Source organism: Mus pahari, chromosome 10 (assembly GCF_900095145.1).
Source record: "Mus pahari chromosome 10, PAHARI_EIJ_v1.1, whole genome shotgun sequence".
Lineage (NCBI taxonomy): Eukaryota > Metazoa > Chordata > Mammalia > Rodentia > Muridae > Mus > Mus pahari.
In genome coordinates this window covers 13,588,047-13,605,920 of record NC_034599.1, presented here as the reverse complement: position 1 = coordinate 13,605,920, position 17,874 = coordinate 13,588,047, and the positions used below count along the sequence as shown (strand labels likewise).

Genomic DNA, 17,874 nt, shown 5'->3' with positions numbered 1-17,874 from the left:
GGAACTCACTTTGTAGACCAGGCTGGCCTCGAACTCAGAAATCCGCCTGCCTCTGCCTCCCGAGTGCTGGGATTAAAGGTGTGCGCCACCACGCCCGGCTCTCTCTTCCATTTTCTATCTGTCATCTTTAGAACATGTCTTAACTTCCTTCCTTTCTTTCTTCTTTCTCCTGCTCCCCCCTTTTCTGGTTTTTTAACGACAGGGTTTCTCTGTGTATCCCTAGATGTCCTGGAACTCACTCTGTAGACTAGGCTGGCCTTGAACTCAAGAGATCTGCCTGCCTCTCTGACCCATGACTGCTGTGATTAAAGGCATGTACCACCACCACTCAGGTATTGCCAATTTCCTAAATATGAATAAATACAACACACCTCACTACTAGAGAGAGTATTAGGAAATATATGGATCAGTAGTGATTGACCCTTAGTGGTTAGTGAATGTTGCCTATTGGCACTAATTATAAATACTTTCTTTCCTGCCTTTCAGATATTCTTAGTATATGAAACATTATTGGAGTGACAAAAAGTGCAACTAAAACCAGAGAGAGAATAGAATTTGTTATTAGTGATATTTCAATGTTATTTTGATTATTACATAGGATTAGTAATCTTTCTGAGGTAATAAAGAACAGTAAGTATTTTACTCATTTTAAATTAACAATTACATTTCTTAAAGTCATTGTGGGGATAGATGTCATATAATACTATGTAAATGTGAACATCAGAGGACAATTTGTAGGAGTTGGTTTTTTCCTAGAATGTAGTGGCATTTAATCAGGCATGGCAGCAAGTGTGTTTACCCACTTACCCATCCTGCCAGCCCACATGTATTTCAATTTGAACATAAACTGAAATAAAGAAAAGCCAGGTGTGCAGGTCCATACCTGTAATCCTAGCAGTTGGAGGACTGTGGCAGGATCACAAGTGATAGACCAGCCTGGGCTACATAGCAAGATTGCCGCCGCCCTCCCAACCCCCCACCCCCCAAAAAAGAGAATAAATAAAAGGGGAAAAGAGTCCCTCTGGCATGATGAGGGAGATGAAGAGATGAAATCCGAGAAAAAGACAAGACTCTGCTAAGGACAGACGTTAACAGTTGTACAGCTATGTAGCACGTCCTAAACATCTTTAGTATCTTTGGGTGAAATGCCTCTTCTATATTTGCATAGGTTGAAATCCAGACAAGAGAAAAGCTATGCAAGCTCAGTGGCAGGGCCTTAAGACCAAATTCATTTCTCCCTCCACTTACCTGCTTATCGAGCATTCTTCCCGTTAATGCCATTTTTCTGCTTTATTTGTTACTTACTCGCTTTATACCCAGCTCACTGCCCTTCCTGGTCACTCCCTCCCACAACCTGTCTCTGATACCTTTCTCCTCGGAGCAAGTGGAGCTGCCCAGGCACTCCCCAACCCTGGCACATCAAGTCTCTGAGGTTAGGCACATCCACATCCAATGAGGACACGATAAGCTAGAAGAACATATAGCACCAACAGGCAACAGCTTTTGGGATAGGCCCCATTCCAGTTATTTAAGACACACATGAAAACCAAGCTGCACATCTGCTATGTATGTGCAGGTAGGCCTAGGTCAAGCCACTGTATGTTCTGTGGTTGATGGTTCAGTCTCAGAGGGTCCCAAGGGTCCAGGTTAGTTGACTGTGCTTTTTCTGTGGAGTTCCTATACCCTTTGGGGGTGCACAATCCTTCCTCTTATAAGAGCCCCCAAGCTCCACCATTAGGCTGTGGGTGTCTGCATCTGTTTGAGTCAGCTGGTGGGTGGAGCCTCTCATAGGTCAACCATGCTAGACTCTTGTTTGCAAGCATAACAGAGTATCATTAATAGTGTCGGGATTGCAGCAGCACTTCCTGCACCCATATATAAGCTTTTGTGGAATTTGCTTTTATAAGCTGCCCCTGGGATGGACCTACACCAGTATAAGAAATTATCTGAAATAAGACGTCCATGTTGAGTAGGAGGTTGAGTGAAGTTTAAATTCCCAAGACCTTCCCGGGAACTGACATCCAACTGACATCCTGGTTGGCAAGTTGAGCCATGAAAGTTACAAGTCCCATGCTGGCTAACAAGTTAAGACATGAGTGTCAGACAAAGCAAGTGCCCGGCCACAGTTGAATACTGCAACCAATGGGAACAAGATAAATGTACAACAAAGACATGGTCCTAAGGAAATCCCCCTATCTCTAAGTCTTGATTGGTAAAATAACATGGCACCGATGTTTGTGGATTTTAGGCTTAAAAATCCTGCAGGATCTTAATGCCACGGTTCAGCTTCTGAGTCTAAACTGTGGCCCTAATTGATCAGCCCTGGGCTATGTGCTCAATAAACTATCCCTGTCTGACTGAAAAAAAAAAAAAGTGTCCGGATTGGTGCTTGCCCATGGGATGGGTCTCAAGTTGGACTGCTTATTGGTTGGCCATTCCCTCAGTCTCTGCTCCATCTTTGTCCCTGCATTTGTAGTAGACAGAATAAATTTTGGGTAGAAAGTTTTTTGTAGGTAGGTTGGAGTCCTTATTGTTCCAGTGGGGTTCCTGTCTGGCTACAGGAGGTGGTCTCTTCAGGTTTCAAATCCCCAATGTTGTATGAGTCACAGCTAATATCATCCCCACTGATTCTTGGGCACCTCCCTTATCTCAGGTCTCAGTCTCTTCCTGGAGATACCCCCCACTTTCCCAGTCCCATTAGTTGCTGCAGATTTCCATTCATTCTCATGGCCACTGGGCCATCTGTACTGTCCCTCCCCATACCTGATCTTGAACTCCCCCTCCTATTCCCCTCTCCATGGCCTCTCCCATCTAGTTCTCTCCCCTCAATCTGCCTCTTATGACTATTTTACTCCCCCTTCTAAGTGAGATTCAAGCTTCCTCACTTGGGCCTTCGTTCTTAAGCTTCTTTGGGTCTGTATCATATATCATGGGTATCCTGTATTTTATGGCTAATATTCATTTTTAAGTGAGTACATACCATGATGTCTTCTTTTTTAACATTCATGTCTTTGCTGCTGAATATTCATCAAATGGCATATCTCTTCCAGAATTTGTCTCTTGCCCCACTCTCTTCACAACTGAAATTCCCCATTTGTGTCAAGAATGTTTGAATAAAGAATGTATTTCTGCTGAATGAATGAAAATATACTTCAAGTTCTTTATCTTCTACTAAACAAGTGACTGTGCTCTATATAACTGCTACCACCCTGAAAATATTCTTTCTGATGTTATAATTGATCAGTGTCACTGAATCCTACTGATACATTTCAGTTTTTATCTTGACTTCTATATTATACTTGTAATTTAAATTTCCTTCTACAAACACTTCCTTTGCTTCCATCATACCCATTATTAGACTACTTGAACATGTTTTAAACAAAGCTTGAAAATGTTGATGACTAAAAAAGGCTTTTTTGAAAACACTAAATGTATTTATATTGAAGGTTCCTCCTCCTTGACAGATGATGCAGTAGTCCTGTGACCTGACCAAAAGGACTTGATTTGCAAAACAGATATAAATGCAAGAAGTAGTAAAATCACTCATGTATGTCAAAGTCCTACTTAGAACTTATGAAACATGCATGATAGGTTGCTGTAATAAAAATATATGCTAAGAATCTAATTACATTTTTCTAACATAATATTCTTCTTGATTATTGTGCCCACCCCTCCCCACCAAAAAAAAAAAAATAATAATAATAAAAAGTCCTATATATCCACTGGAGCATGGTCAAACTCTCAGTGGCCAGCCCCTTAAGAGAAACTGAGTCCTTTGGAAACTTTAGATACCGTAGAAAAGTATGGCCAGATCAAAGCTGATGTTTCTATGCCTAGTTATAATCCATTTTTCAGACGTCACCCTTTGAGCAAGATTTTAAGTTTATAGTATTATTTGAAAATACAAATTGGTATTGTTTAAATCTTGCAATAATTGCAGACATAATATCTTATCCCTTTCTCCAGTGGCTAACGTAATTGCTCCAATAAATATATTCAATGAGTGAATGCTGGGGTTTAGGTAAATAACTGAGGAATTATTTTTTCCTTATATTTCTGAAAGAATTCTCTTAATCAATTTAAGAGGTCTGGAGAGTAGTTAAGAGCCCTTTACAATCTGTCAGGAGGAAAGGCCTTCCTATCTGAAAAGTCATGTTGTATGGATCTTAAGTACCTGCAACTCTACCTGCAAGAGATCTTGTACTCTCTACTAATTGTCAAGGGCCTGGAAACATGTGCATGCGAACACACACACACACACACACACACACACACACACACACACCTCCACAAATTGACTACTTTTAAAATTCACATCTTTCCTCCCCTCCCCCCACCCCAATACTTTTCATGAATTTATAGGAAAGGTCACAAAAAATCCTGTTTTTCCCTGCTTGTCCTGTCCTATCATGGAGAACCACTAACTTATTTCCCTTTTATTTGTCTATGAAAGATCCCTTATTTTCTGCTGTGAAAAACTTTTCGGAGGCTGCTTCAGATTTTCACAGAAGACTTACACAAGTTGATCTTAATAAGTAAGTTCCAGATGAAGTATCTTACTGAAAAAAGAGTGGATTATCCTCCTGAACATACGTATAGAACTCCCCCAAGTCATTGCTGTTTAAAATATGGTCTTCACCATTCCATCATCAGCACAACTGCTAGCGTGTTAGAAAGCAGGCTTACTTAGGAGTTACCTTTATAATTTAACTTGTTTGAGTTTCATACATCACTTCCAACTGCTCCTTTAACTCTTCTCATGTTCCCTTCCCTCACTTCATTCTCTAGTTCATGGCCTGTTTTTTCATGACGGGGGCCCTCAGTTATGTTTTGAAATAACGCTGTAGATAACTGCACTAACGGTTAAGTTGAATTTGGGATGAGAATTGCACTTGGTAATTCACAACTCTATAAGTTCAGGTGATTTTGAATGTATTTCTATACAGTCTCAATACTCCCGTTCACTCATCAGCCATCTCCTTTTGTATAGTTTTTCCTAAAAATTTTTTGTTATTGCCATTTTTAGGTAGAAAATAAGTTTAATCAGCAAGCTTTGTCAGTCATTTTGAGAAGGCTTTCTTCTCCCTTGGATTGCGTGAAAGCTCAGACATGTAATTAGCTACTCAAGAGAACAGTGAAGGACTGTGAATGTGAAAGGCCCTCCTTTAGTTACCACACAAAGCTGCCCCTGCCTTTTTCATCGTTCAGAATGATTTTTTTGTTGTTGTTGCTTTTATTTATTCTTAATTTTCCCCTTATCTTTATTCTGTTTCTTTATTCAGCCAACACATGGTGAGGTTGTGTGACTGGTAGTTTCTGTCTTTCTGGGAGGTCTGGTTATCATCCAGAAAAGTAAAGAATATGTTTTCTTTCTTTTTCACCCCTCTGTAACCTTGAAAAGCAAAACAAAACACTTTTCAATAGCATTCTGTGTTTAGTATAAATGCTAGTGAGATGGCCCTGCTGTTATATGTCACTTGCTCTATAACAAATTACTGGGTTAACATTAATTTTGTTAATGGTTTACTGATTCTTCCCATGCCTTATGTTTATTTTAGTTAAATTGGGATTACTGTAAAAGGGTTTAATGATGTGTTTCTTATTCTCAAGTCCTATTGCAGTGAGAATTATGAATGACCAACAGATGCTTCTCGAAAGAGCATTCATAGATCCTCTTGGTTTACCTGGGAGGAAGTTCTACAGGTAAGGAAAAGATGGGTACACCACAGAAGGCAACAAACACCTCACTATAATCAAAGAAGTGTATGAAAGATGATCACAACATATTAAATATACAACATACTAAATATACTAAATGTAATATAAATGCTAAATGTAATATGGGTAAGATTACATATCAAGTAATGGTATAATATGTAGTATCAGAGCAATATATTTCATATCAATTAGTTCTTCAGTATGTGCCCATCATAGCTAAGAAATAACATGAACAAAATATTCAAGCCACAGAGTTCTAAAGGGAACTTAGAAATCATTTAGTCAACAATCTAATGAATCCTTTTTGCGAGCTTCCTGGTAAGTATTCATTCGGTTTCATACTTAGTGATGGAAATCTTACTGTTTCATTAAAAAGCCCATTCTATTTTATTTTATTTAAAGACATAGTTACTACAAAATTTCCTTCATAAAGATCTCAAATCTTAATCCTGTAATGTTCTCATCCGATCTGATTGTTCTTCCTAAATAAAGGTTAGCTTTTATTCCTTATGATTTAGGTCGTTAGGATTGCTGCCATGTTCCTGGAATCAAAGTTTTGTTCAGTTCTTGGTTACTACTACTACTACTACTACTACTACTACTACTACTACTACTACTACTACTACTACTACTACAACTACTACTATTATTTTGTATTTATGTCATATTTTCTTTTAGTATCTTGGCTTTCAGTTCCCAAAGTCAATTTTCTCAGAGTACTTTAAAAAATAGTTCCTTGTGGCTGGAGAGATGGCTTAGTGATTAAGAGCACTCAGCGATTAAGAGCACAGACTCACTGACTGCTCTTCCAGAGGTCCTTTCAGTTCTCAGCAGCCATATGATGGCTCACAAACTATTTGTAATGGGATCCAATGTCCTCTTCTGGTGCGTCCAAAGTAAGCAGCAGTGCACTCACACACATAAAATAAAATCTTTAAAAGAGGAGTACCTATTGCTTTTGTAGAGGGCTCAGATTTAGTTCTAGGCATCCACATGGTGGCTCACAAGCATCTGAAACTTCATCTACTTTGCAAGCACCAGGCATGCATAGGAACAAACACATACGAGGCAAAGCATTCACATACATAACAAGGTAAATAAATAAATCTAAACAATAATTTAAATGGTCCCCTGATGGAAATTAATAAGGTCCAACCATTTAATTAAAGTCAGAAAAATCTGTGTTCCTGTTCATGCAGGTCTAGGATTATGTGTTTCACAGTTCTGTGATGTGAACATGCCACTTCTAGAATTTGCCTGTCTGAATTAAGATAGTGAATACTTCTTTATAAAGATAGCTATCACTTTTCTAAATGTTATCGGTTAGCACTAACACTCAAATATTATAAACAGAGCTTCTAGAGCTCAGATCTTCCACTCGGGCCTGGGAAACTATTTTTCTAAACCTTGGTTTCTCAGGTTCAAATGGAAATGGTACAATTTCAGCTTTTCACCTCTGAGGCCTGTAGAATTAAGGCATTTGAAGGTTAAGCTCAAAAAGGAAGGCACTCTGGAATGTGAGCTGTGTTTATAAATGTTTATTCATTGTTATAAATAGGAGCTATTATGATTACATGTGTGTACATATATAGAAAGTAAGAAATATCCACAAGTTTAGTCCTTTCTTGGAGTTACTAGTCTATTAATCCCTTTAGAAATAATTTTTATAATGAAAATGCACTTTTAAATCAGACTCTGAAGCGTGTAGTAGCGACAGTTCTACTTCATCAGCTCACTCAACTGCATATATGGTTCTGCTATTTTTTTTTCAAGGAAACTCAACATTGGGTGATGTGTTAACATACTTATATAATGTGAATGTATGTCTGAATAAATGTGCACATTATGTTTCATGTAACTATATATTTATTTATGGGTAACTGCTTACTATATTCATACATTTGTATTTAAATATGGAGATTTTCTATACATACACACACACACCTTTGAGTACAGAAACATATTTATACAAACAGAGCCATACTTTTTTTCCTAAGAGATCCATCTAATGATATCAGCATAGATGACTTTAGAACTTTAATCCCCTATATAGTACTTCACTGTTAGGCTTCCATTTACAGTTTTCATGACTTATTGTTGAGATTAGATGAGCTTCTCTCAACCAGTATGAAATACACTTCCTTAAGATGTCCTTGTGTTCTATTTGAACACTTATAATAAATATTAATATCCTTATAATCAGGCCCTGGTATTTCAGTGCCCAAAAAATACAACACATTTTAAAATTTGATGAGAATATATCAAAATGTCTTCCAAAACACTATCTTGTCTTTTTGAAATACATTTTGATTAATTGAATATTTAGATATTTGAATATTTAAGTAGTTCATATTGCTGTTTCAGTCTACAGGAGTATTCTAGAATAAAGCTACTATAGTACTGTAAAGATGTTGTAGGATGGCTGTATGACATATTGCATACTTATACTTCACCTAACAACTTCTTAGATAAATNTAGTTCTAACATCTATTTTTCATTTGTTTTAAAAGCAATTTTGTTTGTTTGTTTAGGCACATCATCTTTGCTCCAAGCAGCCACAACAAATATGCCGGAGAATCATTCCCTGGGATTTATGATGCCATGTTTGATATTGAAAATAAGGCAGACCCTCACTTGGCCTGGGCAGAAGTGAAGAAACATATTTCTATTGCAGCGTTTACAATTCAGGCAGCAGCGGGGACACTGACCAATGTGTTATAGGAAGGCTTCTGACATGTAGCTCCACCACTGTAAAAGTATTGCAGAGTCTGAGAGTGAAACTGATGGGGAGTGGGTCCTGGCCAAATGGATTTAGCAGCACCCTGCTAAAGGTGCTGCTGAGAATCTCAAGAAAAAAAAGGTGTCTTTTTCTTTGATGATTTATGAAACCAGACAATCCTAAAACTGTGATTGTCATGACTTGTTTTGTCCTTCTACCTTATTTATCTGTAAAGGTTTTTTTTTTTTTTTAACTCTTATATGCATATCCAGTGAAAGTGACAGTGAAAGAGGAAGCAACCCCAATGCTCACAGGCAGATGATTGGGTTCACTGTAGTGTACACACATAACATGCATGCATTCTTATATCAAGTAAGCTTGGTTCTTTACTTCACCAAATAATTGAAAAGGTATTTAATTTTCTCCGTTAGCATCAAGAACCATCAAAGGAGAGGGTCTGAACAGAATATAAGAGCCAGAGAATGGGAAGGAGTGTTGTGAAATGGTAATCTGGACATTATCGTTGCACATATGAACTGTACAACAACTGTGTTATCTACACATAACTAAGCAAAAGATTCCAGAACAGACAGGATTTGGACTCATGAGGTCCCACTCGCAAATGAACAACTACTGGTAGTTAATAGCTAGGGGAGAAAAAGCTAGTTTTTCAGGTCTATAGCCACTGGTAAGTTGTCCAGCGTTCAGTAAACAGATGCACTACCATGAACATGCAAGCAAATCTAATTAAATTTAATGCATTAAAAATAAAGCCATGGAAGTAGTAGAGAGTGTTGGGCAGATAGATTTTGAAGGGAATGGGAGAGTGGTAAGAGATAGGACTTGGGGGTAAAGATGCTCAAAGTATATTATGCACATGCAGGAAATTATTAAAGAATAAAAAATTAACCTTAGAAGAGCACACTAAAATAGTAAGCAACAGCTAAGCTTAAGCACAAGAAGAAATGATCGCATTACTCTTCCATCTTGGCTAACGAGACAGTAATTTAATGAATGTGGAGTGTTAGACAAACACAAAGTTTGCTGAACCCCCTTACTATGTACATGAGACAGGTCAGAAAGACAAGGTCAGGCAACATAGAAAAGAAAGGGAGTCCCTCATGTCAGAGTCTGGTTGAAGTCTTGAAGGATTACACACTTACAAAGTTTGCTGTTAAGATTGCCTACATGGATAGTATTTTTTATAGAGAGCTATTTTAATTAAGAATGTTAAAATGCAGCCGGGCATGGTGACGCACACCTTTAATCCCAGCACTTGGGAGGCAGAGGCAGGCAGATTTCTGAGTTTGAGGCCAGCCTGGTCTACAAAGTGAGTTCCAGGACAGCCAGGGCTACACAGAGAAACCCTGTCTCGAAAAAAACCAAAAAGAATGTTAAAATGGTATTAAGACATGCTTAAATTTAGGATGAGAATATGACTTTTTGAGTTTGAGTTTATTACTTTCCCACTTATAAACCTGTAATATTTCAAGGATTTCACAAGACTATAATAAACCGTGTTTGCAGTAAAAATGTATATAAATTTTATTGTGATTTAAAATCCTGGTGAACTATGGTTTTGTGATATAAGCTTATAATCTTGTTCAATGTACCCTTGGGCACCATCCAATATTAATTACAGCAATCAAAAGGAAAACAAAAGTATGCATTTCTTGACAACTCTTTGTACAATGTAACTTCAGAAGCCACCAAAATCTAACGTGGCTATTTGTTAAGATGCTTAAGCATTCCTTACCCCGTGGAGTCCTCACCTGCCCTTGAGTGTGCTCTATTTTTTCCTCTAATGTCTAGAATTTGTAGTTAAAGAGGGACACTGAAGCCAGGCAGTGGTGGCACACACTTGGAGGCAGAGGCAGGCAGATTTCTGGGTTCAAGGCCAGTCTGGTCTACAGAGTGAGTTCCAGGACAGCCAGGGCTACACAGAGAAACCCTGTCTCAGAAAAAAAAAAAAAAAAAAAAAAAGAGGGACACTGAAACTGTTGTCCTTTTGGGTAAAGATCCATTAGGAAGGTTGAGAACCACTGGTTTAGAGGTTGAGATCCTATGCCTTATAGTTAATACGCCATACGTTGCAATGTTCCTAGAGACAAAGGAGAGGGTGGGGGAACGGTTTCAATTGTTTATAGTTAATGAAGCCCTTCAAAGAAGATTTGTCACCAGTGACCTCAAATGATTAGGTAGCTTGATAAACTTCTTCGGGGAAGTGAGAATTCCCCAAAGTACTTGTCAGTTTCCTAGACTGGTTATATGCATCTTGGTAACTCTTTACAAGTGAGGATTACAGACTTGGTCAGTCAGCTCCCTATAGTAGTAGCAGAGTCAGCTCTGAAGGTGGGAAGATATGAGCAGAAGATCATGGCCAAGCAGCATTATGTTTGGAATCTGATACCTTTCTACTAATATTTATCCTTAAATCTGTATTAAGATCTCACCTTAATAAATCACATTTCTGCCTCATACTGGCTTCACCTGAGTGGAGGGAGGTCTCTGGAAGAACTACTTCAGCTGATGCAGGAGGCAGTGAGATGCTATTTCCCAGCCCCACTCCTGCTGTTTACACTTCCCACTATCCAAGTCAATGACACACTACACATTTCTAAATATATCATGTCTACAGGAGATAAAGGACAAAATTCTTGAAGCTTTTGAGAATTACACCTGGTCGGAGCTTTCCTGGAAAACAAGACTGCCAAACAACACCCATGACTAGCAATGTGAGTTAGGGGTAAACAGTAAAACTTCCAACTTAGTATTCTGAATTCACTATTTTGTTAAGTTTAGTAAACAGGTGATGATTAATGACAGAATGCATTATGCCAGATGCACTGTGAACATCCTTAACTCCAGAGGATATATGATACTGTTAGTAGGCTAGTTTAAAATTTGAGGCTTTGCAGGTCACCCAAAATGGGCCCCTCCATCATCATCAGTTTTGGGGGAAGTGAAAATCAGTAATGTGTGAAGGAATTATCACAAAAGCCTCTCCTTGAGGTTTAAAATACCATATGAAAAGGAGGAAAACAGCTGTAGGACACTTGTAAACCATTAAGGATAGCGTCTACTGTAAATCATGGCTGTTTTATAAACTAAATATTATTTATGCATATGGGTGTTTTTGTCTAAATGTAGGTGTCTGCACTACATGTGTGCCTGTTGTCCTCCAAGTCAGAGGAGGGCACTGGACCTTCTGGAGTTATTATATAGGCAGCTGTGAGTTGCTACATGGTATTGGGGACTGACTTCTACGTCTCTGTAAGAGCAGTGAATTCTTCTGAGACAACCTTATAAGACCCAAATATGGTTAGAGATTTATTTATTTATTTATTTAATTCTTTAGTTACTTTTAGACAACTTCTTAGAGATTCTATTTATTTATTTATTTATTTATTTATTTAATTCTTTAGTTACTTTTAGACAACTTCTTTCTTCTCCCCAAAAGATTAAGACCTGACAAGTTCCACACCTAGCTGAGAAGCTGTTAGTAATTAGTGACTGCTGAAGGGGAAGAGGGGATGAAAACAGTCTTAATAAAATTACCGAGACACTACCCATGCTCTGGTAGTTAGCTCTATACCCACACATGCAGTACGATGTGGCAGTACTAAGTGGGCTTAAGGAGGAAAAGAACAACTCTAAAACATGAAATAAGAGGGAATGCTAGTGACAGAATAGGGGAAAATGAGGGGTGGGAGTGTGTGTGTGTTTATTTGATCGAAACATGTTGTACACATGTACACAATTCTCAAAGGAAAAAAAAGACCTGAGTCTTATCTCTGGCTTTGGCTTTTTGGTAAAGGATTAGGAGTTAATACAAATAGGCCTGTCAATTAGTGGAAGTATAAGAAAAACTCTTACATTGGGAAGCCCATTGGGACAGACAGACAATTCATTAAGTAGTATGAAACTGTTGAGATCAGGATTTACTCTGCTCTAGGAAAATGTTTTCCCGTTATGATGGGGCATACTTGCTAATGTTCCACAACTAAGAACCTATTTTACATCGCTGAAATGAGTGATGTTGCCTGATACATTACTATTCAATTTTGAAGCCCTGCTTCTCCTGCTTAATGTACTGACAGTTCAGAAACATGGACACCTAACAGAGATGTAGAACATTCTAGATGAGATGATCACAGCCAAGGTTCTTTACATGCAGAAGCCTTTAGAACTGTAGCAAACAAACTAGTCAACAATGCCTCTTTACAATATCAATATTTATGTCAACTGTTCTTATAGGTTCTCACTGAGAAAATATACTATCTGTCTACTTTGTATCTTCACTTACGGCTATGATAAAGCACCCTGACAAAACAACTCAAGAGGAACTAAGGGGCTCATTGTGGCTCACAGATCCAGGTCAAACTCTTTACCAATGTGAGCAAGTGCAGTGACAGGAGCAAGAGCAAAGAGCAAAAAGTACATACATACTTCTACTCAGCCCACTCTTACTGAGTCCAGGATCCCAGGCAGTCTTCTCACCTCAGCTAATGTAATCAAAACTTCTCTGAATATCTGCCCATAGGATAACACAATCTAGACAATCCCTCATTAAGACTCTCCTTTCTAGGTGAATCCAGGACATGACAATTGATGCTTATAACTACTGCCATCACAACTACTACTACAACTCAAACCATGTTCACATTTAAGGATAATTCTGCTATTTGATATAAGAAAGGCAGAAATAAACATCAATTTTAATTCTGACTGTGCATGTTATCTTTAGGGTCATGGTTAAGTTTAAGGACTTTGGGGGCTAAGGCCCTTCCTCATGTTAAAATTGAATTGCACTTTATTCCATCTGTGATTTTAGACAAATTACACATTTTCCTCTAAATAGGAATGAAGCAATCTAATCATAACATAAAATACCGGGCAAAGTGTTTGATACACATTGAATAATCCCTTAGTTGGAATAAGCCTAAAACCGCTTAATTCCTAAACCTAGTCACAATCAGCAAGCATTTCTGAAATGCTTACTTCATCCTCCTGAAAACAAAGAAAAACCCCTTGAGATCTCAATTTCATCAACCACCTTTCAATTCTAATTTTCTCTCATTTCACTGCTTTAGAAAGACTTCCTGCATTGTAAAGATGACTTCCTCTGCTCACTACTGTCTCTTTCGGGGAGAGGCAAGGACACAGGAAGAAATCTTAATGTATCCAACTAGCCAACATGGCTTCTAACAGGATGAAGATAGCTTGGGATGTTTCAATCTGGCTTTAACTACCAGAAAACCATCTAAAGTTTTTTTTGTTGTTGTTTTTGGTTTTTAAATTGTGTAATACCACCAATCTTATTATGACCAATCCAAAGTACTAAGTATTTATGTTTGTGTAATTTGACACAAACTTCTATTTTCCTTAAGAATGTATTGATTGTTTTATTACTGACTGAACCCAGGCCTGAAATGCACTGGCTTGTTTTCCATCTCATCTTCCCTTTTCATTCTTCCTTCCTATGGAAGGGACATTACATATTGCTTGGAGTATCGGTCAAACATTTGATGTGCGCATGTAAATGAATCTTTTACTCAACTGGTTTACTGAAGTGTTTTCATTTATTTTATGCCTGTCCTATCTATAGTGTGTTATCACTTTTCTCAGAATGAAATAGTTTCCTCAAAGTTGGTCAGAATCCTCTTAATGCTATATCCTCAGGTTGTAGAATCTTCTTACATTCTGCTGATTTACTCACAATTTCCAAATCTGACAGAGCCTCACAGAGCCTTCTTAAAGCTTGGGCAACTTGATTTGATTTGGATTCAGAAATCTCTTTGAGAACCAGTCACTTCCAGAATCTATTATCTGCCTGCTTTGGGCTCTTCCTCTTTTCTCAAACCTTGAGGAACTATTCAGAAATTTATCCTCTAATTCCCAATTCAAAATTGTTGTTTCCTACTCCTTCCTACTGCTATTGTATACCTTCCTGCCTCTTTCTCCTACCTTGTATCAAACTGATCTAAGATGTGAGTTGTGTATTAATGTGAAAAAAAAAAAATGGATACAAAAGGAACTCAACTTTGACCTTATAGGCATCTCACAACACATGATGTATTACAGAATAACCAAATCAGAACTTAAAGTCCCAGGATATAAAGATGCCTGAGTAGTGGCTAAAGAGATGGAAACGGTTATTACCTTGATATGACTCATATACTATAAACACGAATCACTGTAATGTACCACATAAAGACAAATTCAGTAAGTTAAAACATTGTTTTACCTCTGAACTGGAAATTATTTTGTAATCTGAGGTCTCATTTTCAGTTTCTAACTTAGTATTTAGAGTTGGGGACCAAGAATTTTCATTTCTAACCAATTTTTATTGATGGGTGATTAGTCTAGAAAGAGTATTCTGACTACCATTGGTCTGACAGAAGAGGACAAAAACTAATGATCCGTAGTTGTTGGGTACTAACCACCTATTGATTGCTAAACTAGGAATATGTTCTATGACTTCCAAATTCTGTCATTATTTTAAATAGATCTTACAGTAATGGCTAAAACAAAGGGACATTTGCTGCTGTTTGAATGTAGGTCCTAGCTTCTACAAGGTATGTAACATTGCTTGAATAGTAATGGAAACCATTATGATTTCTTGCATTGAGGATTTCTTTCAAAGATGTTTGGAGAAACCACAGACTCTTAAGAGGTGAAAATCACAAAAGATGAGTTTTTAATAGGCTATTAATCAAAACCATCCAGTCAAAATGACATATTCTGTGAAATTATTTTCTAATAAAACATCTGCCATGCCATGTGCCAGTATTTTTTTAAAAAGCTATTCATTTAACTGATGAGCAGAACAGAGTATGTCTGGGCAGAGGCAAAGACAAAGAAAGGCACAGGCACAGTGATCAAATTCAAAGCGCCTGAGTCTACAATCTCTGCTCAACAGCTTAGAGATTTCAACTCTGCAAGAGTTTAACCAATGTGATGTGAATCCTTTTCCTCAGGACAACATACCTTACAGGGAAGCCATTAGCAGTAAGTTCATATTCACTGATGTTCTTAAAACAATGCTAGTCCATTCTGTTATATGCCTGCCATTAACAGCTACCCAAATATGCCAAATATAGCAGAAAATAGGCATTCATTAGTTGACCAGAACAAAAATAGCAAATGTAATTTGCATGCAGCAGAAAGACTGTAACAAATAATATACATAGAACAGGAATATACTTATACAATGTCTTTGTTGTAAAGAAGACAGTGCTCAGCTGGGCGTGGTGGCGCACGCCTTTAATCCCAGCACTCGGGAGGCAGAGGCTAGGCGAATTTCTGAGTTCGAGGCCAGCCTGATCTACAGAGTGAGTTCCAGGACAGCCAGTGCTACACAGAGAAACCCTGTCTCGAAAAAAACCAAAAAAAAAAAAGAAGACAGTGCTCTCAACCTTTGGGAGGTTTTCCTTTTTTCATGTTTAATCATTAGTCTGCAATTAGGAAAATTTTTGAAAAGATAATTTTTCAATTTATTCATTTGAATAATATATTCGCTTAGTGAAAAATGAGTAACAAATCTCGCTATTTTAATACAAAATCTTTCAATGATATAAAATGTTTAAAGATCACTAATGAAAATAAAAGTCTTTGGAAGTCTCTTCTTAAAGAATTTCTTCGCATTTAAAATCTCCATAAAAACTAAAAACCAAATATATATATACATATATATATATATGCATACATATATGTATATAAGATACATACATATATGTAAAAACTTGGCAAGATAGGTATTTTAGAGAGAATGCTACATACCCAATAATACTCAACAATATGAGAAACTATCATTAATTAAAAGGCCCATGCAAGATGAGGAGAATTACAGAGGTAAGAACAGAAGATATGCAGTCAGGTAAAAACATGACCTTCTACTGATATGAAAGAAATCAAACAGACAGACCAATAAAACATTTCTAAAAAAACAAAAACAAAACCCAGGTTGACCTTAAAAGCTCATACTTCAGAATAAGGCCATAAAACAATACTGAATGAAGGAACATAATAAAGTAAAATAAAATAACCTGAACAAAACAGTAACACAAACCAATCCTTACTTTTCAAACTTCAAAAGTGGAGCTGTTAAAAACAAAACAAACAGAAAAAAAAATGATGTGTGCAGCCGGGCATGGTGGTGCACGCCTTTAATCACAGCACTTGGGAGGCAGAGGCAGGCGGATTTCTGAGTGAGGCCAGCCTGGTCTACAGAGTGAGTTCCGAACAGCCAGGACTATACAGAGAAACCCTGTCTCGAAAAATAAACAAACAAAAAATGATGTGTGTGTGTGTGTGTGTGTGTGTGTGTGTATACACACCCCTAAGTACCTGTCAGTGAATACTAGATCTCTTAATGAGCCTTTAAAGTTTCCCGTAGGTATATACAAGACCCAACTTTCAGAGTAATTTTTGTTTTTTAAATTATTCTCTTTATGGGTGCTCACAAAAATTGCCAAAAGAAAGCATTACATCCTTTGGAGTTGAAGTCATAGGTAGTTGTTTAGTGTCCAAAGTGGGTGCTGGAAAGCCGTGTCTCCAGAGGAATAGCAAGTGCTCTTAACCACTTTCTATTATTTTTCCAGCCCCCAGGGTAATCTTAAACAAGAGGGTTGAAAGCAGTATCTCAGGACTCTCTCAAGACTCAGAGTATTTGCAAGAATGTTTTAATGGTTCTCTTCATTCTGATGAAGTACTAGTATTAGAAAATCAAACAAATTATAACGGAATAAAGACAAAAATTCCATAAAATAAGATACAAATGTCACAGCTGAATCATTGTACTGACAGTGTGTTACTCCAAAAGATGTACACAATCAATCTATAAACATCTGATTTCAATTTAGTTTTGTTCATATCAGTGGCTTAAGTTTTACAATAGGTTTCAATAATTATTACCCTTTAAGGGTTTCACTAAAATGGTTAAAATTAAACATTCCTACTTTAAAATGTCATACCAAGGTTAATGTCTTAGTTTTGAAAAATATCTTGTAATACTTTAACACAAGGAGACAATATTCTTATTATAAAAAACTCCTGCACTATTTTTATAATTCCACCAACACAAAGTTGCCGCAAAATAAAAGGTTAGGAAAGATAGATCAACTTCCTTTGTGCAAGCAAAAGCTAGACAAGAAAAACTGCATTTTAAATTTCCCATCGTAAATTGAGTTACAATGTGTATAAATTATATCTAGGTTTGATTGTTTTGATGCTATAACAAAAAAGACATATATCTAATAGAAATAACTTCTCAAAACTAACAAGCATTTTTATTAACTGCTAGTGTAAAATACTCTTTCTTAAAAATACTGTAGCTTTAGAGTTAAATTTTCCTTAATTTTTATCTGAATGCCATGCAGAAGTTCTGAAACAATAATTAAATGGTCACAATTGTAACCCCTGCACAACTATGGAAG

The 17,874-nt window shown here is 37.2% G+C and overlaps 1 protein-coding gene across 1 annotated transcript in view; it reads left to right on the top strand.

Annotated features, from left to right (window-relative positions):
- Nucleotides 1-9,721, top strand: part of Naalad2 (N-acetylated alpha-linked acidic dipeptidase 2) — an 86,964-nt gene extending 77,243 nt beyond the window's left edge. The window contains exons 19-21 of the mRNA XM_021206700.2: nucleotides 4,454-4,535; nucleotides 5,611-5,703; nucleotides 8,250-9,721. Coding sequence (XP_021062359.1) covers nucleotides 4,454-4,535; nucleotides 5,611-5,703; nucleotides 8,250-8,439 — 365 coding nt within the window. The 3' untranslated portion in view covers nucleotides 8,440-9,721. The remainder of the gene's footprint in view (nucleotides 1-4,453; nucleotides 4,536-5,610; nucleotides 5,704-8,249) is intronic.
- Nucleotides 9,722-17,874: the final 8,153 nt, after the last annotated feature.